The following is a 23,188-nucleotide window of genomic DNA, read 5'->3' as shown; positions in this document are numbered from 1 at the left end:
ACCATGTTTTCAGTGCTATAGCCATACTGTTGTGTCTCCTGGCCATATAAACTCATCATAGATCTTCCTTCTTGAGGCTCAGGTGGTTCATTATCAGGTGACCACTGCGTCCCAAAGTGATGTTCCTCCATGGAGGAAGCAGGAGTGGCCTCTTGAAGCTGAGATGAGGAATACAACTCCATGGACTGCAAACGATCTTGATATAGCTCATATTCTTCATCAACAAGCATTTCTCTTTCTTCACCCATTTCCTGCAACCTAGAAGACATAATTTCATGCATCTCCCAAGTCTCCTTGCTGTTGTCGATCTCTTTCTGTTGGGACTGGAAAGACTTTCCCAAATCTGGAAATGGTTCATCCACGAGTTCTTCTTTAAAATATGGTTCATCTCTAAATTCCTGTAAATAAAAGTTACAAAAACAAAACAAATATTTTAAACTACACCCGTCTTAAAGCTGCAATATACACATTAACTGGAAAATTAAAACACTGACATACTGCAATGTGCTAACCTTATACGCCAATGATGTTTAATGTAAACAGCTTTCCATTAAAGACAAGAAGAAATGTAAGCTCACTTCCACATAATCATCAACTCAGGAAATGGGCAAGCAGGAAAATCAGGCAGAAACTGCCCTTGGCAAGGTAAATGATTATTCTAACAGGCTCATTATACATTAAACATCTGAAAATTCTCCATCGGCAAGAGGAATTTTGTTAAACTGCTACACTGAATATTTAACTCACGCGTCTAATATATAAAGTACATAAATACAGGTGCATGTCATACTATTACTTAAGAAAGCAAAAACTTAAAAGGTCAGGGTTTTCGAGCTTAAGTAACTCCATAGAAATTACAACTATTTGAAAGTTCTAAAAACATTCTCTATAAACTGAAGATATAGAAAGCTGTGTCCCGGCTTTCTTTGAGTATAAGAACTTGCATATAATATACTCACGTAATAGAAATATATTTTTTATCTGAGATGGAAATTATGTTACAAAAGGAATGAGTACAGTGTTTTTTAAATGAATTATATTTTACTAATCAGAACAGCAAATACCTATAACTGAAATTAAATAATCATACGTGTGCAGAAGCTTTTTTGAGTTCTGGGTTTTGATGAACACATGGATCTCCTCAGCCCTTGACCTAACCCTAGGGAACCTCTGGATCCTGGGCACTATAACGCCTACACCCTTCTAAGAAATCAATGACATTTTCTATTTTAAGTCCTATTCATTAAGTATTGTTGTTGCTTTTAGTTGCCATCCAGTTGATTCTGGCTCATGGTGACCCCATGTGTGCAGACTATAGAACTGCTCCATAGGGTTTTCAAGGTTGTGACCTTTCGGAAACAGATTGTCTTCTGTGGTGCTTCTGGGTGGGTTCGAACTGCCCCCTTTCGGCTAGTAGTCAAGCGCTTAACCATTTGTGCTACCCAGTAAATCCTTCGAATGAATCTATTCCTCCTCATTGCTTCCTTACTAGCAGCTAAATATCACTGTGGTCAAGCTTTTAAAATTAATACAGTATACCCAATACTGCAACCTGGTTATTGCAAACTAATTGTGGTTATAGGATATATGTGAACATATCATACAGTTCTGGAATTTCAACAAAAATGTCTATAGTAAAAAAGTGTAAGGGATATTATAGGAATACATATCAACTTGAGACACTGTCAACACATTATACAAAAAAAATATTACCAGGACAATTGTTATTAAGTAAAGCAAAACCATACTCCAACTGCAAAGAGCAACATAAACACAATTTATGTTAAGAATAAAAAGGAAATGCTTCCAAATGTGCTTTCTAAAATTAAAGCACGAAGTAGGGTTTTGCTAAATAACTCTTACCTTTAGATAGTATTCAATATTAAATTCTTCAGTATAGTTTCATTTTCTAGAGATTTTAAATACAGGCCTAGTTTCAAAAATCTGTTGTCCCCTAAAATTTTGAGGACTATATTAGTGAAAGGTAGGTATACTTTTTCTTTGAAAATGCCTTACATCTCATCTGTGTCATTTATGGAGATGCTGTGATGCAGGAGTGAAAGGTTCCATTTAAAAAAAATAAAAGGGGGGGATTATTAAGTTTTTAACTATTTAGTCAAGGCAGTGGAGACAAACTTTTGTCTTCTTTATAGAAACTTTAGCTCAAAGCAAATCATCCAAAAGGCAAATAAATTTACTAAATACCTTGGGTGCTTCAAGTATTAAAGATGAATTTGTATCATGAATTGTTCCTGAAAGTTCAGGCTTGTCTTCATTATTGCTTGAATGTAAAATACATCTACTTTCTTCCTGTTTATCATCTTCCTGAAAGAGAAAAGACTTTTATAAGCAAGAGAAGACTTTAGCTTCTAACTCTCTTCTCATCTTGACATTAAGCACAAATACACAAGAGAATTTGTGCAAATTGTCTCATTGGGACAAACGTTTCTTTAGTAATTAGAAAGAAAGTCATATACAGGCCAGAGCTTCTCAAACTTCTTTTAAGTATTCCTTAAAAGAAAAAAAATCACCTTACTCGGAACAAACAATATTAAGATATTATAAACTTATACAGGGGTGTTGTTCAAAATATTTCACATTGGTACAGTATAGTCACTCTTGATCAGAACAGGTGCAACCACTGTGGTAGATCAAGCTCAAATTCAGTTCCAGGCTACAGTATAGTATGAAGTCCTTGCTATGTGCCGTAATCTATATTAAACACTTTATCTCACTTTCATCTTCACGACAATCCTGAGATCAAAATATTTTACTTGTATGAAAATAGCAAACACATATAGTGCAATCTATGTTATCAAGCATAGGCTCAAGTACTTTAAATTATTAATTCATTCAATCCTCACAATAACTCTAAGAAGTATGTACTCTTATTAAAACTATTCTACAAATGAGGAAATGGAAGCACATGAAATTGTCCAGTATTACATAACTAGTCAGTTACAAATACAAAATTTGAACCCTGGCTGTCTGGCTCTAAAGCTTGTTTTCTCAGCCACCTTGCCCTGTAATACCCATGTTATAGACAAGGAAGATGGGAGTTGGTGAGGTTAAATGACTGGCGCAAGGATATGTAGCCAATGAATGGAAGAAACAGGTAAAATCCCACAACCATCTAGGTGAAGAGCTCCATGGCCAGCTCTGCACTGCTAGTCCTCAATGTATAACACAGATTTTAAAGTTAGTTTACTCAATTTTCAGATCTGAGTTTGTACAAAAGAGAAGATAAATCACATTCTTGATTAGTATGAAAATGTTGGTGGATGTCATAGAGTCGATTTCTACTCATGGCGACCACATGGGGCAGAGTTGAGCTGCCCCATAGGGTTTTCTAGGCTGTAACCTTTATTAGGAGCAGACAGCCAGGTCCTTCTACCGTGGAGCTGCTAGGTAGGCTTGAACCGACAATCTTTTGGTTACCAGACAAGCTTTTAACTGTTGTACCACCAGGGCTCCCTATGAAAATGTTAACCATCTATATAAGACTTAATAAAAATAATTTTATCCTCCTATTATATATTCATTTTATTATATATTCATGATCTTTCCTCCCCAACCTGACATTGGTTCATCTTGTTCACACTCTCTACCTCCATTTCTCCTATGGACTCTGAGTAAATGTTCAAGAAAGACTTGATTACATAAGTGGCCACCAACTGCACCAAGAAAGAGACAGAGAGAAAGGAAGAGCAAGAGAAGAAAGAGATATCAAAGAAGATCTATGCCTGGTTTCTTGCATGACTATTTACAGGTAATAAACACTCTTGATAAAAGAACCCAGATGTTGAAGAAAGAATTACTTAGTGGTAAAAAATCTTCATAGTGACATTTCTCTCAGTCCCTTTACTGGCCTCCCACTCCCAAGGATACTGGCAGCCTTGGACTCACTGAGGGAAGCCTGGGCAAAGTTCCACCCCACAATTATTTCATTCCAAAACACTCTCAGAATAATGCTCCAGGCTCTTGAGGTTTCCATAGCTCTGTCTCTGCCAGAAGTAGTACAAGAATCCACACCCTGTTGGCACTGAGTCCAATTTTTTAAACTGCTTAAAGCTGCTTCAAGGTACGGGTCATGTCGTTTATGTCCCACACAATACAAATAAGTTGAGGGCTTCTCCATCAATGCAAATAATCAAGCAAATAATCATCATAAAAAATCTAGAGAAAGTTCCTGCAACGACCAAAATAATAAGATGAGGCACTCAAAAAAAATATCAATAGTTTTCTCCTCCTTAATGCATTCAAAAATCAAACTCAGCATCTCTTTTGGGTATAATAATATCAAAACACCAAACATGCAATAACAACTCAACTCTTGAATCAAGAACTTGCCTTAGTAATTGCACATGTAGAAACTGTTGAATTAGTGTATGTTTTGCTGTGCATATTCTCAATACTCACAAAATAAATAAAATTAAAAAAAGAACTTTCGTTCAGCTTGACTGCTAACTGAGCTTGGCTGCTAACTAAAAGATTGGAGGTTCAAGTCCACTTTAGAGGCACCAGGGAAGAAAGGAAATTGAAAACCCTAAGAGCCACTGAAAACCCTAAAAATCCCAATCCTAGGTATATACCCAAAATAAGCGAAAGCAGGAGTGCAAATAAAAACCTGTACACCAATTGTGAAAATACAGCACTCTTCACAATAGCCAAAGGGTAGGAACAATTGAAATGTCCATCAACAGATTAATGGATAAGCAAAATACGGTATATACAGACAATGGAATACTACTTCGCCATAAAAAGAAATGAAGTCCTGATGTATGACACAACATGGGTGGCCTTGAAAACATCATGCTGTGTGAAATAAGTCATTCACAAAAGGACAGACACAGTGTAACCAATGTCATTGAACAATTTGTACCTAAGCTATTCAATAGGAAACTAATTTGCTCTGTAAACCTTCATCTAAAGCACAGTTAAGAAAAAAAAAAGACAAACACTATGTGATCTCACTTATATGAAATAAGCAAATATATAGAGACCAAAAATTATTAGTGGTTACTGAAGGGAAGTAAGAGAGAGTTTTTGCTTAGAGGACACTGAGTTTATGTCAATGGTGGTAGAATAATTCAGAAAAGTATAATGACTGTACTACATGAAAAACATAATCAACGCCAATTATACATGTAGAAATTGTTGAATTAGCGAATGTTTTGTTATGTTATTTTCCCCAATAAAAACTAAAACTAAACAAAAAGCCCTGTGGAGCACAAGTCTACTGTGACACACATGGGGTTACCATGAAATGAAATTGACTAGACAGTAACTGGTTTATATATACATACGTACATATAGATATAGATATAGATATAGATATAGATATAGATATAGATATAGATATAGATATAGATATAGATATAGATATAGATATAGATATAGATATAGATATATGTATATCCACCTATAGTAAGTGAACATTTTAGTATGCTAATACATTTCGTAGAATAAAAGAATTCTACAGCTAGGAAAGATCTTAGGAGTTCTCTAGTCTTGCTCAGTCTTCTCAGAAATGAAAAAATGGGCTTAGAAAACTAAAGTTGCACACCTAATGATCAAATTGCTAGTATAAAAAAAAACGTTTCTCAAAGTGCAAAATTCTGCATCAGAATTACATAGGTGACCGGAAGAGCCAGATTCCTGAATACCATATCAAAATCGCTAAATCAGAATCTATAATGACGGGACCTGAGAAAGAGCATTTTAACCATCTCACCAGGAATTCTTATGTACATTACGTATCTTTAACTCTGAAACTCTTTGGGTAACTCATAGCAAAACAAGGAACATGAGCCAGGTTTCCTGAAATCCAGGCAGCAGTCTACTATACCATGCTCTCTATCTCAGACATGCTGCACACAACCTGAACAAGTCAAAACAGATTAAAACAGAAATAGATAGCATCGTGGCTAGGAGCACAGGGTCAGAAGCCACCCTGCTGGATTCATATTACAACTCTGCCCCTTACTAGTTATATGATCTCGGATAAGTTGCCCGACTTTCTGTGCCTTGACTGATCCATCTATAATGAGAATAATAAAATGCATACCTTTTCTGTGAGGATTAAAATGCTTACTAAAGTGTTTAAAAAAATACTGACTGGTATATAGTAAAATCTCAATATTATTTTAATATTATCGGACAGTTATCATCATCAAGTCTTTTTTACATTGGGTAATCTCAACAGCCTCATAACTATAATATGGCCTTCAGTCAGAATAATAATCTATTCCACTACAGAAGATTAAGTTGTCCAGTATAGGACAACTTCAAAACAACTTCATATAGGTGATCCAGATGCTAGAAATTACAAGGTGTTTTGCTGGTAAGAAAAGCATGTTAAAATCTCGTGCACTTAAAATGATACGGTTAAATGATTTCAACTTACTATGCCTTCTCATATCATCTCCAGATGATGCTAAAATGTGTAGGTTTAACTTACATCATAAGGAATAAGACAAGATGGTAGTGTCTGTGTTAAAGCACGAAGATGAAAATAGTAAAAGTGGTGGTAGTAGTAGTTAGCAAATAGCACTAAGTACTTAATGAATATAATCTTCTTTAATCCTCAAAATCCTATGAGATAGATATTATTTTTTTCTGATTTTCTAAGTCAGGGAAATTCAGAAACTTGACCAAGTTCACATAGATAGTAAGCAGGAGAACAGGGATTCAAGGCCAGGTGTACATGTCTCCAAAATTTGTATTCTTAATTATTACATTGTTAGGGTTTCCTTTATAAATAAAATTCAACACTTACCACCAAAGGCTTACAGATGCCAAGGCGGACAGTCCCTGGTGGTACGGCTTTCAGTATTTCCACAGCTTCAGCAAGCCGGGCGTTGTCCAAACAGTATTCATTGACTGAGACTAAGCGATCTCCAGGTAAAAGCTCTCCACCTCTTTCTGCCACACCATCCTCCACCAGAGAACGAATTACAATAACTGATTTTGTGGAATCTAAGGGATCCTAAGAATCAAGCAAAGAAGAAAGATGACTTATTTCCCTGAAAACAAATACGCAGTCTTAAAACAGATTATGTTTACTAATGAGTCTCATTTGACTACTGACTTCTTATGTCCAGCATTCTGGACAAAGAGGTCAAAATAAACTAAAATATCACTCTATACGGCCACACAAATAACTGCTTGTATTAAGGTGAAGCTATAAATAACATTAAGAATTTCTACTGTATGTCTGAGTGTTAAATACATACAATTTCTTTTACAAACCTTTGGTGACAGATAATTTCTTCGACCACAGAGGTTTAGAGTAAATTGGGATTATATTCATTAAGTACTTAGTGCTATTTGCTAACTACTACTACCACCACTTTTACTATTTTCATCTTCGTGCTTTAACACAGACACTACCATCTTGTCTAATATCCTCAAGTATAATCATACCATGGAACAAAGACAAAGTCTGTCTATTACTCCTCCTGGGCAATAAGTAGGCTCCAAGAGTAGCATGCTATGGGAAACCTTACTCTATTCATATGCATTCCACTAGGATACAATCCCCTTGCGAAAGCACTGAAGTTCAGAAAAGACATGGAAACCACGAAAATTCACTGCATTAAAAAAACGTTTAATATGACTCTTATTTAAAAAGTTATGTTTAAATACAACATAATCTAAAATTAGGACATGATATAGGTGCCATGGTACAGGTATGAAGTATGAATCTGGGAAAACTGGAAGTTGTCAAAAATGAAAAGGAACACATGAAGATAGATACCCTAGGCATTAATGAGCTGAAATGGACTGGTATTGGCCATTTTGAATCAGACAGTCATATGGTCTACCATGCCAGGAATGACAAAATGAAGAGGACTGGCGACACATCCATTGGCAAAAAGAACATTTTAAGATCTGTGCTGAAATACAATGCTGTCAGTGAGACGATAACATCCACCTGCCAACACGGAAGACTAATTAATACGACTATGATTCAAACTAATGCACCATACACTAATGTCAAAGATGGAGAAATCAAACGTTTTTACCAACTTCTGCAGTCTGAAATTGATCAAACACGCATTCAAGAGGCATTATAATTACTGGTGATTGGAACACAGAAGTTGGAAACGAAGGTTCAGTAGTTGAAAAATATGGCCTTGGTGATAAAAACGATCCCAGAGATCTCATGATAGAATTCTATAAAACCAATGACCTATTCCCTGGAAATACCTTTTTTTAACAGCTTAAACAGTGACTATACACGTTGTCATAGTGAAGCAGAGGGTCAGCAAAAAAAAAAGACAGACCCTCAATGAAATGGAGTAACACAATGGCTGCAACAGTGGGCTCAAACATGGCAATGATTGTTAGGATGATGCAGGACTGGGCGGTGTTTCGTTCAGTTGTACACAGCATTGCTACGACTTGGAACCAACTGGACGGCACCTAACCACAACACAGGTGCCACTAGATAAGAACTATTCCAATGCAGAGAAATATGTGCAAATCTCTTTCATCCCCTGGGAGGTCCCTTTTTTTTTTTTTTTTTTTTCCATTAACCTCCGACGACAACATCAACATTCAGTAAATATAACCGGTCAATAAAAACATCCCAAATTAAGGATCCAAATTACATGGGAATTTTTTTTTTAACTTTAAAAATATTCCCACTATTAATTTTTGTTTTATTCAACCAACGCCAATATATAGAGCTATGAGTCGGAATCGACTCGACGGCAGTGGGTTTATACATGTCAGGCTCTGTTCTAAATGCTTGAGGGTCGTTATAATGTAGGTAAATTTATTACCTATATTTTACTGATAAAGAAGCTGAGGATCAGATACTTTAGGCGACTTGGCAAGATCACATAGTTGGTAAGTAACAAAGCTGGGATTCCAACCCATTCAGTCTGGCTTCTAAGTCCACACTCTTCACCACCATACTTTGCTGCTTGTTTCTTACTTCTGACTAAAATAATAGTCAGAAGAAATTGGAAATACAGAATTGTGAACGAAAGATAAAAACATGTTCATACCGAAATCTTATGGTTGAGTAAAAAAAAAAAAAAACCCAAAATAGCGTTTCCTAGTTTGCCCTAAGAGTGGAGGTATATGGTACTAACACTAAAACTCAAACATAGGAAGAAAGAGAAAAAATAATTAAATCTTAATCACAACAACATTTACTTTGATTTTTCTATTTTGGTCCAATTATCTCATCATACACATACTGTTCCATAAAGGCAAGACTTGGTAACACGAGATCCCACTACTGTTAGATTCTAATAAACCCTTTGTGAGAAAGTAGAGAGAAATTGCCAGGTTTTGTGTTAGAATTACAAGACTTTGGAATTAGCAAAGTAAGATTTTGCAAAGTTCTAGATGATGTCTGTTTGAAGTAGCTGATGGTTCTTCTGAAGTTTTTGATCCGGTTTTCTATACCTCTGTGCTTCAGACGGGAAAGTTCATTTTCAAAGTATTGAATGAAATTTTAACCAAATAGACTATACATTTGGCCCTCTGCAACCACAGGTTCCACCAATCACAGACAGAAAATATTTGGGGGGCAAAAAAAGCAGACTTTTTTTCTTGTCATTATTCCCTAAACAATACAGTATAACAACTATTTACATAGCATTTACATTGTATTAGTTAGAGATGACTGGAGGAAGACTCATTAACAACCTGTGTTATGCAGATAACATAAACTTCCTTGCTGAAAGTGAAGATGACTTGAAGCACTTAGTGATAACGACCAAAGATCACAGCTTTCAGTATGGACTACACCTCAACATAAAGAAAACAAAACTCACAACTGGACCAATAAGCAACATCATGATATACAGAGAAAAGAACAAAGTTGTCAAATATTTCATTTTACTTGGATCCACAATCAATGCCCATGTAAGTAAAAAAAGCAGTCAAAAAATCAAATGACACATTTCATTGGCAAATCTGCTGCAAAAGACCTCTTTAAAGTCTTAAAAATCAAGGATGTCACTTTAAGGACTAAGGCGCGCCTGACCCAATGGTGTTTTCAATGGCCTCGTATGTATGCGAAATCTGGACAATGAACAAGGAAGACTGAAGAATTGATGCCTTTGAATTACCGTGTTGGTGAAGAATATTGAATATGCCACAGACTGCCAGAAGAACGATCAAACCTGTCTTGGAATAAGTACAGTCATACAGTCAGTTTGCTCCTTAGAAGCAAAAATGGTGAGATTCTTCTCACATACTTTGGACATGTTATCAGGAGGGATCAATCTCTGGAGAAGGACATCATGCTTGGTAAAGTAAAAAAAGCTAAAAAGAGGAAGACCCTCAAGAGATGGACTGACACAGTGGCTGCAACAATGGGCTCAAGCATAGCAATGACTGTGAGGATGGTGCCGGACTAGGCAGTGTTTCGTTCTGTTGTATACAGGATTGCTATGAGTTGGATGTGTCAGATGGCACCTAACAACAACAGAGATGATTTAAAGTACACAGGAGGATGTGCAGAGGTTATATACATCCAAATACCACATCACTTATATAATGGGCTTGAGCATCCACTGATTTTTGTATACATGGGGGGTCCTGAAACCAATCCCCCACAGATATGGAAGTATTTAAATCAACAAGAGCTACACCACCAATTCCTTGGAAAAAATGCCTTCAAACTTAACTGGCTTTCTTTAACTAGCTTTCCTTCCCACCCCCCAAGTCAGAAAACTTTCCCTAACTTCTTACACACTGTGACATATAATATCCCATATTTATGAACAGGATTAAAAGTAAAACATAGTAATGGAAAGTCATTAATAAAGTACATATAGTGTTAAACTATAATTACACCAGCATTTTCAAGTAGAGGGAGCTATTGCATAGGCAGAGGACAGAAGAGAACCAAAAAAAAAAAAAAAAAGTACAGTGGTATATCAGCAGGCAATCAGTGCAGTAATATAAAAGAGCTGTCTATTTTGTCACCGGCAACCATGAATCACAACACACTTTTCATTCTGAAATATGAAACCATTACATTTTAAGTTTGACACACTAATAAATAAGCTGTACAATTATGTCCTTCATTTAGGATGTCAGTTTTTGATGAAAGGTTTTTTTATTGGGGAGGAAGGGAAACTACATAATAGCTTCTTTTCCTCATGAAATGCACAGAAAGCAGGTAGCATTACTTCATATTAATAATTACTGAACTTTCTCAGAGAAAAACTCCAACAGTAAAATATACCAAAAGCAAAATAAATGACTTCACTAAGGCTGGTGTAAGCAATCTCTGCAGTTTCATATAAAATTGATTCCAAAAGTACTATTTTTAACCCAAATAGGTGACTAAGCTTTCAGAATTAAACCAATTGAAATGATAATTAGAAGCATTTTAAAGGAAGATTAAGCAGGTAAATAATGAGAATAAGAGTTCTACCCTTGAAAGATCTCCCTTATTGAAAAAGTCATGGTGAGCACGTATTTACACAAAGTCGAGCCTTCTTTGGATCCCAACCTAGTAGCGGGCGTGCCTGCGTACTAAATTTATTCAGGATCAGACCTCTAGTTATTCTAAACACCAGAATGAATCCACCACTCCCTTCCTGGAGGAGGAAACCCAAAGGCAGTTTGTCACTTAAAAAAAAAAGGACAAAGCCACACACCTCTGAAGATGCCCCATTATGTATAATCACTACTGCATTTTCTATGATGGCTTTTCTGACTGTGTGACTTCCCACATAGCTGAATGAAGTTGCTTTAATGAGTAACGGTCATTTTCTTTCATAGCCATCACATGTAAGCAGCCACACTACGGAAAAACAGCAGCTGCCGCTGCCTACTGGGGCAACTGCTATTCTTGAGGCTTTGCTGCAGAAAAAATGCTTGAGAGTCAGCCAGATTCAGTCTACTGCTCATCAGAAAGGTCTGTTTTCTGAAAATATAGCCCACAATATCCTTCCCACATTATATCAAACAAAATGTTATAAAGGTATTTCTCTTGACCTCCATCCAATCTCTAGAACTAAGGTGGATTTTTAACACCTCCATCAGTTTTTATGGTAATTTTAAATCTTTAATTTTTCTTCTTTTGGTAAATAACACTGCAGGGAACATTGTGTTCAAGAATGGAGATAGCCCATAGAGGGCACTAAAGGCCAATCACAGAACAGAAGAAACCACCAATTACTAAGCATACCATTCTCCTGAAGGAATTTTTTCCTCTTTATTCAAAAGCTTTTCTGAATTATTATTTGAGTTATTGTTGTTAAAAACACTCTAACAATGCCCCCTATGTTTGCTTCATCTCAACCATTTATAAAAGCTATTCCCTACAGCTCTTAAAAATATTACCAAACTCCTATAATCAAGTAAGAACAGGCATTAAACTGGATGAATACTTTTTAACTTTCATCAGAATACTACAGCAGAAGACAGAAGACCTGACCTGAATTCTATACCTCACTACTTAGCTCTGAAATCCTGGGTGAACCACTTACCTCCTCTCTCTCTCTCTCAGAAGAATAAAATCGCTCTGCTTGCCTAAAGGGAGGTGGATAAAAGGATTTGTGAGATGGTTCAATGTTGGGGGAAATCTGAGTTGACAGACTCCTCTTCTGATCTCTAAACATACACCTAAAAACTCACTAATTCTCCCTCACCCCTCCACTGAGTTGCTCACCAAGGCAGGTCAATTTGATCTTTCATCTCTTCTACCCGATCCTTCCTCTCCATTTCCACTGCCACTGTCTTGGTTCAGATTCTCATCACTTCTCACCTGTGCAACTGATACAGTCTTCCAACAGGTCTCCCTATCTCTAATACTGGCACCCTTCAGTTCATTCTCTACAGCGATAATGAAATTATCTTTAAAAATAAAAATGTGAAACACTTCAGTGACCCACCACAGCTTTCAGGATAAAGTCCTAAGTCCTTGGTAGAGAACTTCCTTTGGATCTGCCATTCAGTCTCATCTCCTCTCACAGCCCCTATATATACCACTGCTTGCCTCCATTTGCCACACTCCTTGCACCAACAATACAGAACTATTGAAATTCAGGGACTGTGAACTGCTTTGGCACGTTTTTTGACAAGTACATGCCATTCCACCTGCCAGGGATATTTCCCCTGTCTCACTGGCACTTATCTGGGTCTTTGCCACCAGAATGAGCTCAAGTCTTTCCTCCAATGCCAAGCCTTCCCTGACTTTCCAAGCAGACTCAAGCACTTCCTACTCTGTGATAGCCTTAACCCTAAAATAGACCTTTCATTATATCATTTATCATAATATGTACTACTTACAGTCCTTGACTTCTTAGAATAAGTTAGTCCTCCTGCTAGATGTATCTACAGCACCTTCCATTTTCCCTATTATGATACCATTTACATTTTACTCAAATTACTTTAACTGTATTCTCTACTAAAAATAAGCTTCATGAGAGCAAGGATGTGTTTGCTTATGTGCTGTTTTATTTCCAAGCCTACTACAGTGCCTGGCACAAAGAAGGCACTGAGTAGTAGATGAAATCTTCACTGACTTAATCAAGTTCCTCTCTTCACCAAGGGTAAAGGCTACATCCCATAATACCCATAATACGCAAATAACTACAACAACTGCTAATGCTTATTGAGCTCTTGCCATGCCAGGCACTGTACTAAGAATCTTATTTTAATCCATTTAATCCTTACACAGTCACCGTGAGGTAGGTACCATTATTATTCCCATTTTTCAGATGAGGAAACTAAGAAAGATTAAGTACCTTAACGAAGGCACACAGTTGGTAAACAGCAGAGCCAGAATTTAAACCAGCAGAGTCTATGCTCTTAGCCACTAAGCGATGACGCTGCTTCACTATCTTAAGATAGTGAACATCAAAAGAAGGTAAATATGTTGGAAGATATATTTACTTATCACCTTGCCAAAGTGTGTAAAACTGAGTTCCTTAGTTAGCACACCTGGTCACTAAAGGTTTACAGTTCAGTACATCACTGACGAAGAGGTTAGAGTGCACAGAATGTGTAGCATACCTACATTTAAAAGTAAAACACATTCATTTGCCAAATTTAATCTCCATTTGCTTTCTCAAGAATACATTCATTTGGTGAGCATAAGAACACCTTTACATGAACAGATACAAACATGTGACAGTCACTATCCCCAAATGAATGGGATTCAAAGGTCCCAAGTGTCTATAAAATGTATCATACAAGTATTCATATACATTCCCACCGATCAAAGAGACCAGATTTCACATAAACTAAAGCAGAGTGCAGGAGTGTCACCTGGAGCAGGGATGTGGTTAGTTAGGAAATGTAGCTCTGGAAGAGGCCAACACAGCAACTAGAAGATGTGGATAGCTCTCACCAGACACAAAGTTGCTCTAAAACTAGAAATACGAATGCAAGCAACTATGGCGAATTCAGCAGAAAGGCACGAGACAGAGAATGTTATCTAAAGAGGAGATAAAAGGAATTAACAAGAAGAAAAGCAGTCACACTTAATAAGTTGGCAATGCCAACTTAAAGGGGCATTTTTGAAAATAGCAGAAGCCTGAGGCATACACCAAGGACTGTTCTTACGCTAAACATCTTCATGCTTTGCAGTACTGCCCCAGCGAAGAAAAACAAAAATCAAGGTGTAACAGTGACTTAACTACATAGACTCAGAATAACCTTTGGGCTCCTTTTTCTTTTTCTATTCTGTATCTAGCACCCAAATTTTTAAAAACATCAAGTAATGGGATAGGAGTTAAGAGACCACAAAAAGGATGGCAAAGAGATGGACTACAGTTTATTTCAGATAACAGCTTGTCTACAAATTACTTTACTTTTGATAATTCTGACAGATTGTCAACTGAATGTATTAAAATATAAAGGTGGGCTGCTAAAAGTACTTAACTCATGAGAGGAAATATAGATACTTCATGTGGCCTTAAATCTGTCATAAAATGCAGCTCACCAGAATGCATATTCTTCCACGGGTCTACAGGAGTCCTTCACCAAGATGATGAAATGATTCCAAGGAACGGCTAGCAAAACAGCCGCAAAGAACTCTGAAATATAAAGTGCTCTACAAATGAACAGAAGAAAATCTACCAACCAATAAACTCAATACTGCAGTGTATATTATCATAGAATTAGGCTATTAAGCTTCATTCCACAAATACTTATTTAAGTGCCAAAAAGTATGTGTTGAAGATAATTTTAAAAGATCTTCATACACTAATACCTGGGTAATATTAAGTATTAAGTAACACCCATGTAATAATTGATAAGAACGTTGTTTCAACTCAATAATGGCCAGCTGACAAAACTATGAAAGCAGCAAGCTCCCAAATGCTACTTTCTTGCAGAGTATACTCTTTAGAGGTGGCCATTACTATTCAAACTAAAGAGTGTTAAGTTAAAATATAAATAAACTAACAGCTAAATACATTTCAAAATAAGATCTCAAAGACGTTGCTAAGAACAGAGAATACGCGAAGAAAAAAAAAATTAAGTTTAATGGGAAGACAGCTATTTCATCCTGGAAGTAGGTAGAATAAGGAATTGGGTGCAAAGAAAGTCAAAAGACAGGTTCTCTTGTGTGTACACAGTGATCTAGACATCTTAAGAAAAAAACAGTGAGCTACAGAAGCCCTGGGGCACAGCTGATAGGAATTAAAATGTCCATTGTGAGCAATGACAGTCAAGAAATAGGAATTCAAAGATTTACAAAAAAGGACAGCACATATAAAAGAGAGAGACAAGGAAAGTATTCAACCCACTAGTGGTAGGATGGACTTGGAATAAAAGTCAACAAGTTCCCAGCCCCAGTTTGGTCACGCCCTGGCTGTTTACAGTTTCACAGTGGTCTGCGTTTCTCTGAGTCCATTTCCTCACATGTAAAATGAGAAAGTTGGATACATGACAGTTGTGATCCCTTCCCCAACTGTAAAACCCTGTTAACTAAATTTGACAGACATCTTGACTCAAATTTGTCCTTAAATTTTACCAAACATTCACAAAACCACTATAAAAAGTAGAGAAAGACAGAAGTTAATTCAAAACACAGCATCAGCAATGAAAAAGAGGTATACTCTGATTACAAATACACTATAATTTTAGCTGGTGGATGTCTTAAAAACTCATAAAAAGGCCACTGACTATACAAGGCCCAACCTCCTAGGTTTTCCACAATCAAAACAAAAGCATACAACAGATATATATGACAACATGTGGCCTTTTTTATAAGATGAAACTACATTTTATAAAACGAAACCATAAGATAAACACTACTTTTCTTTCCCCTTGCCAATTTACGATACCAACAAAAGACATATTAAGGGCCATTTGTTGAAATAAAGTCATTAGAATAGTTCTGGTTTAAGATAAACCAAAAACCAAACCCATCGCTCTCGAGTCGATTCCGACTCATAGCGACCCTATAAGACAGAGTAGACGTGTCCCAAAGGGTTTCCAAGGAGCGGCTGGTGGATTCAAACTGTCGGCTTTTTGGTTAGCAGCCAAACTCTTAATCACTGCATCACCAGGGTTTCCCTGGCTTAAGATCGTGGGTTGTAATTAATTATTCTGAAAGAGCTTCTGATTTGACTAACAAGCTAAGTATTTACTCTAAAGAAACAGAAATAAACTTGTTTATGGCGAATGTAAGGCAATAACCAAACGATTCTAATGAATAATGAGCAAGCTATCTAGAGGCTAACCCCATTTTTAACTATTTTATACTATCATATCAATTACCACAACACCATCACATTCAAAGTAAGTGCCCACAAAATACGTTCCGTTCACTCCAGATAGATTAAACTGATACGGTTCCTGGCTCCTAGCATCTTATTACTTCCTATTTGCTCTTAGGCATGGAGAGTAGATTTTTCCACACATCACTGGCAGAACTAAATAGTCCCTGAGCATCAGAGCAGGCACAGCACATAAAACAATAAACGGGACAATGGAACAGAAGTAGCAGACAGAGGAATTTCCTAAAAGACCAAAATATATTCCAAGGAGGGGGAAAAAAAAAAAACCATGTGATCTTGTACAACATTTTATTCGATATAGCCTTGTATTTTTAAAATCCATTTTTAAACACCATAATTATTAAAATGGTTCAAGCAGGAGTTACATGGAGATCCCTTCGTGAAGACTTATTTTCTCTTATCCCCTTCTAATCTCCTACTGCATATTTTACTTGGATATAAGATACTTGGATGTTTCATCCCTTGAAAATTTTATGTCATGCTATGATTGTTCACAAGTAGTCCTGGCCCAAGACTTTTGCTGGATGTAATGAAACACGCACACACTCTCTGTCTCTCTCTCTCCTGTCCTGTATCTGAAAGCCCATCATCTGACTGAATCGGCTGGTTTCCACCAGGCAGACAATAGTGAGGGTACACCCTCTATTCAAATTATATTTGTTGTAAGTTATTATGACACAGAGAAAGTACCAAAACTTAAAAGCTTGTCAAATGTAAATTTAAGAACTTTTTAAAATTTTTCAAACAAGTCACTCTAAACCTAAACACATAAAAATACTAGCAGAGTGATATTGATCAAGTTGTTTAATCTCTGAGAATTAGGTTTCTCATTTGTAAATGAATATAACAATGGTACAGCTTTCATGGAGTTCTTTAAAGCATTAAATGAGATAAGGCATGTAAAGTGCTTAGTGAGCCCACAACAATCACATCATAAATGCTGTTACTATTATTAGTAGTAATCTGTTGGAAAAAAATGTTAGTGAAGAAATCTGCATTTGAGGAGTTAACAGTTACCATCCCATCTACCACTTGCCATCAAGTCAATTCTGTAAAACTGTACTCCATAGGGTTTTTAAGGGTTGATTTGTTAGAAGTTGATCACCAGGCCTTTCTTCCAAGACACCTCTGAATAGACTCAAACCTCCAGCCTTTCAGCTTGCAGCCAAAAGCATTAACTGCTGGCCCTATCCAGGGACTACTATCCCATTTACTCCCTTTCAAAATCAATCGTGCACGTGTGATTTAGGGGCCCTTAGTGGTAGTGGTTCAGGGGATAAGAGCTTGGCTACTAACCAAAAGGTCAGCAGTTCGAATCCACCAGCCGCTCCTTGGAAACTCTATGGAGCAGTTCTACTCTGTCCTATAGGGTCATTATAAGTCAGAATTGACATGACAGCAACAGGTTTGGGTTTGGGTTTTGGTTTTGGTTTTGGTTTTACACTCCCAAATCACCTGCTGATGGCTCAGAACAGTATGGCCCTCCTCAGCCCTCATTCTCCCTTAAAGCAGACACTGAAAGACAGGAGCTATCTCTAAGCTGAGGGGCTCTCTAACAATCACTGCTGCACCACGGACACAGGATGCCCTTAATTCTTTCAAAAATAGTTTATGCTTTTTTTGTTTGTTTGTTTGTTGTTTTTTAAATCCTTGAAAGGTCAAGCAATACTCTGTGATATACAGCACACAACATGCACAATAAAAACTTTGCAACTGAAAAAAAAAAAAACTTTGCAACTTTGAAAGCTATATGGAAACACCAAGGAGCCCTACAGGAACATCCAAGGTGACCACACAGTTTATATTCCTTGGCAGTGAAAAAACATCAGGTCTCTAAAGAGCTTTGATCAGGTGGGAGGAGAAAAGGCAAGGAATAGGAAGGCTACAAGAACAATCTGGAGAAAATCATTAGGGATTATAATAAGTATGCATCTCTGGGCAGCAAACTAGAAAGACAAAGTAATCAGAAATTTCTTTCAGTTGTGCCAAAATAATGACAAATCAGAGTATTGTTTCTGATCTACAGACTGTATTTTCACCCTACCAGACTAAAGACTTAGGAGCTCTGCTTCACCACTTAACAGGTGGGTGGTCTTGAGCAAATTTTTTAACCTCTCAATATCAGTTTCCTCATCCATAAAATGGATAGTTATAGGACTTACCTCATGGAGTTGATGAAATCAGTTAATATATATAAAGTGCTTTGAACAATGCCTAGCACGGAGAAAGTGGTATATAATTGTTGGCTTTTATGACTGTGTGGAATGTTTTTCAAATAAAAAATGAGAACACAAAAGTTTCTCAAAGGATTTTTCACCAAAAGCTATAAAATTCAAAAGCTTAGAAAAATATTCAACAGTTCAGAGTCAATAAATAAAATGACATAAAATCAGGGCTAACTTATCAGTTCCAGGACATTCCCTGGGCCTGGAATGTCCACTAACTTCTTGTCCATCAGACATGCCTCAATTCCCTATGAGGCCTTCCTGGATCCTGAGAAATGTCATCATAGAACCTTTTAGTCTTAATTCCACCATTGCTAAAATGGTAAGGTATAGTCAAGAGTTGTTACCAAATCTCTTTCCTTTACTAGGCTTAAATATGTGTTTATTTGTCCATTGTTTGTCTACTATCAATTCAATATAAATTCCATGAGGACAGCGACTTAGTCTATTTTGTTCACTGCTATATCTCCAGTGCCTACAACAGTGCCTGGCACAGGAGATGCTCAAAAAATATGTGTTAAATATAAGGCCTTTAAAGGGAGCATATCTTTTCACCTGTATATCTCCTATCCTAACTTATATTAAGTGAGTAGTTTCTTTTGAAGGAGAATGAATGAAAGGCATAGCAAGTCTGTGTTCAGAATCTATCTTTAAAAAATATTCATCACCATTATCATCATTTTTAGGTAGATAATTGCACTTATTATTTTGTGCTTAGAAAACTGTTAGCACTGTATACACACTGCTTTAATCTTCACAAATTTATAAAGCAAATAATATTTCTCTATTTTAGGGATTATTATTTCAGCAAATAGAGTAAAAAAGATAATGCTTTTCCAAAGTCCTAGTAGGGTGTCATAGACAGACTACTAGGTCCTTTTTAGAGACCCTGATGGAGCAGGAGAAAAGCGGGGTGCAGAGCTCAAATTCATGTAAAAAGACCAGACTTAATGGTCTGGCTGAGACTGCGGGAACCCCAGAAGACATGGCCCCCAGATTCTCTGTTAAGGAGAACTAAAACCATTCCTGGAGCCAACTCTTCAAAGAACAGACTAGACTATGAGACACAAAATACTTGTGAAGAGTGTGCTCAAGTGGATATATGACAATAAATGGGCAACTCCTGTCCGGAGGTGAGATGAGAAGGCAGAAAGGGACAGGAGATGGCTGAATGGACACAGGAAATTTGGAGGGGAAAGGAAGAATATGCAGTCACATTACAAGGATAGCAACTAGGGTCACATAACAATGTGTGTATAAATTTTTTGTATGAGAAACTAACTTGAGCTGCAAACGTTCACCTAAAGTACACCTAAAAAAAAAAAAAGAAAACTTTGGTCCTTCTTGACTCCTAAGCCAGTGTCTTAACCATACTATACATTCACAGTGGCATTCTGGCGAATGTAATATTTGGTTAAAATAAAATACAGAGAGAAAGGCTGAGAGGGGGATTTGTGCCCTAAAAAATGATGTGTAAGAGCCAGGCAACAGCTACCACTACTGAACATTCTGATCAGGGTCACAACAGATGGATCCTGAGAGAAAGGGGGGAAAATTCAGACTAGAATGTTATATTCTCAGAGAATCTAGACTTACTGGACCCATTGAGACTGGAGAAATCCCCAAGACTATTGCCCTGATACTCTTTGAACCTGGAACAGAAACTATCCCCAAAAGTACCTTCTAATTAAATACCAGGTTAGCTCAAAAAGTAAAAATCTCACTCTTCAGAACTGCGCTCTCTTAAAAATTATCCACATGAAGGAAGGGAAAGAGGCCCCGGATAAGTAAAGCATTACTGAAAAAGAAGAACAAAGTGGGAGGCCTCACTCTACCTGATTTTAGAACCTATTATACCACCACAGCAGTCCAAACAGCCTGGTACTGGTACAACAACAGATACATGGACCAATGGAACAGAATTGAGAATCCAGACATAAATCCATCCACATATAAGCAGCTGATATTTGACAAAGGCCCAAAGTCAGTTAAATGGAAAAAAGACAGTCTTTTTAACAAATGGTGCTGGCATAATTGGATATCCATCTGCAAAAAAATGAAACAAGACCCATACCTCACACCATGCACAGAAATCAACTCGAAATGGATCAAAGACCTAAATACAAAATCTAAAACAATAAGGATCATGGAAGAAAAAATAGGGACAATGCTAGGAGCCCTAATACACGGCATAAACAGTATATAAAACATTATTAACAATGTAGAAGAGAAACTAGGTAACTGAGAGATCCTAAAAAATCAAACACCTATGCTCATCCAAAGACTTCACCAAGAGTAAAAAGATTACCTACAGACTGGGAAAAAGTCTTTAGCTATGACATTTCTGATCAGCATCTGATCTCTAAAATCTATGACACTGCAAAAACTCAACTACAAAAAGAAAAATAACCCAATTAAAACATGGGCAAAGGATATGAACAGGCACTTCACTAAAGAAGACATTCAGGTAGCTAACAGATACATGAGGAAATGCTCATGATCATTAGCCATTAGAGAAATGCAAATCAAAACTACAATGAGATTCCATCTCACTCCAACAAGGTTGGCATTAATCTAAAAAACACAAAATAATAAATGCTGAAGAAGTTGTGGAGAGACTGGAACACTTACACACTATTGGTGGAAATGTAAAATGGTACAACCATTTCAGAAATAGATGTGGTGTTTCCTTAAAAAACTAGAAATAGATCTACCATACGATCCAGCAATCCCACTCCTTGGAATATATCCTAGAGAAGTAAGAGCCTTTACACAAACAGATATATGCACACCCATGTTCATTGCAGCACTGTTTACAATAGCAAAAAGATGGAGGCAACCAAGGTGCCCATCAATGGAAGAATGGTTTAAGAAATTATGGTATATTCGCACAATGGAATACTATGCATCATTAAAGAACAGTGATGAATCTGTGAAACATTTCATAACATGGAGGAATCTGGAAGGCATCATCCTGAGTGAAATTAGCCAGCTGCAAAAGGACAAATATTGTATAAGACCACTATTATAAGAACTTGAGAAACAGTTTAAACAGAGAAGAAAATATTCTTTGATGCTTATGAGGGGGGGAGGGAGGAGGGAGAAGGATTTTTACTAATTAGATAGTAGATAAATATTAATTTAGGTGAAGGGAAAAACAACACACAATACTGGAGAGGTCAGCACAACTGGACTGAACCAAAAGCAAAGAAGTTTCCAGAATAAACTGAACGCTTTGAAGTCCAGAGTAGCAGGGGTGGGGGTTTGGGGGCCATGATTTCAGGGGACATCTAAGTCAACTGGCATAATAAAATCTATTAAGAAAACATTCTGCACCCCACTTCGGAGAGTGGCTTCTGAGGTCTTAAACGCTAGGAAGCGGCCATCTAAGATGCATCAATTGGTCACAACCCACCTGGAGCAAAGGAGAATGAAGAACACCAAAGATACAAGGTAATTATGAGCCCAAGGGACAGAAAGGACCACATAAACCAGACCCCAAAATCTTGAGACTAGAAGAACTAGATGGTGCCCAGCTACAACCAATGACTGGCCTGACAGGGAACACAACAAGAACCCCTGAGGGAGCAGGAGAGCAGTGGGATGCAGACCCCAAATTCTCGTAAAAAGACCAGATTTAATGGTCTGACTGAGACTAGAAGGACCCCGGAGGTCATGGTCCCCAGACCTTCCGTTAGCCCAAGGCAGGAACCATTCCCATAGCCAACTCTTCAGACAGGGATTGGACTGGATTATGGGATAGAAAATGATACTGGTGAAGAATGAGCTTCTTAGATCAAGTAGACACATGAGACTATGTTGGCATCTCCTGTCTGGAGGGGACATGAGAGGGCAGAGGGGGCCAGAAGCTGACTGAATGGACTCGAAAATGGAGAGTGGAGGGAAGGAGTGTGCTGTCTCATTACGGGAGAGCAATTAGGAGTATATAGCAAGTTGTATATAAATTTTTGTATGAGAGACTGACTTGATTTGTAAACTTTTACTTAAAGGGTGATAAAAATTAATTTAAAAAAAACTATCCATATGAGACCAAATGAACAACAGCTACTCTAAGCTTAGATGAGAAGTTTGGGGGGCAGTGAGACTAAATTAATGGGAGTGAAACAATTGGAATGAAAATAATAAGAATGCTGACACAAACTGAAGAATGTAATCAACGTCACTAAACATTATGTGTGGAAATTGTTGAACAGGAACCTGTTTCATTGGGCA

At 37.1% G+C, this 23,188-nt stretch overlaps 1 protein-coding gene across 2 annotated transcripts in view; it reads right to left on the bottom strand.

Annotated features, from left to right (window-relative positions):
* The window catches only part of PATJ (PATJ crumbs cell polarity complex component), a 415,355-nt gene that overhangs the window by 294,350 nt on the left and 97,817 nt on the right, over positions 1-23,188 (bottom strand). For both annotated transcript variants that reach the window (XM_010591221.3, XM_010591223.3), the window contains exons 18-20: positions 6,779-6,988; positions 2,206-2,325; positions 3-398 (exon numbers count right to left, since the gene is read on the bottom strand). In XM_010591221.3, coding sequence (XP_010589523.1) covers positions 3-398; positions 2,206-2,325; positions 6,779-6,988 — 726 coding nt within the window. The remainder of the gene's footprint in view (positions 1-2; positions 399-2,205; positions 2,326-6,778; positions 6,989-23,188) is intronic.

This window comes from Loxodonta africana, chromosome 3 (assembly GCF_030014295.1).
Source record: "Loxodonta africana isolate mLoxAfr1 chromosome 3, mLoxAfr1.hap2, whole genome shotgun sequence".
Classification (NCBI taxonomy): Eukaryota; Metazoa; Chordata; class Mammalia; order Proboscidea; family Elephantidae; genus Loxodonta; species Loxodonta africana.
The sequence above is the reverse complement of the archived record's forward strand: the minus strand, read 5'-3'. Positions and strand labels throughout refer to the sequence as shown.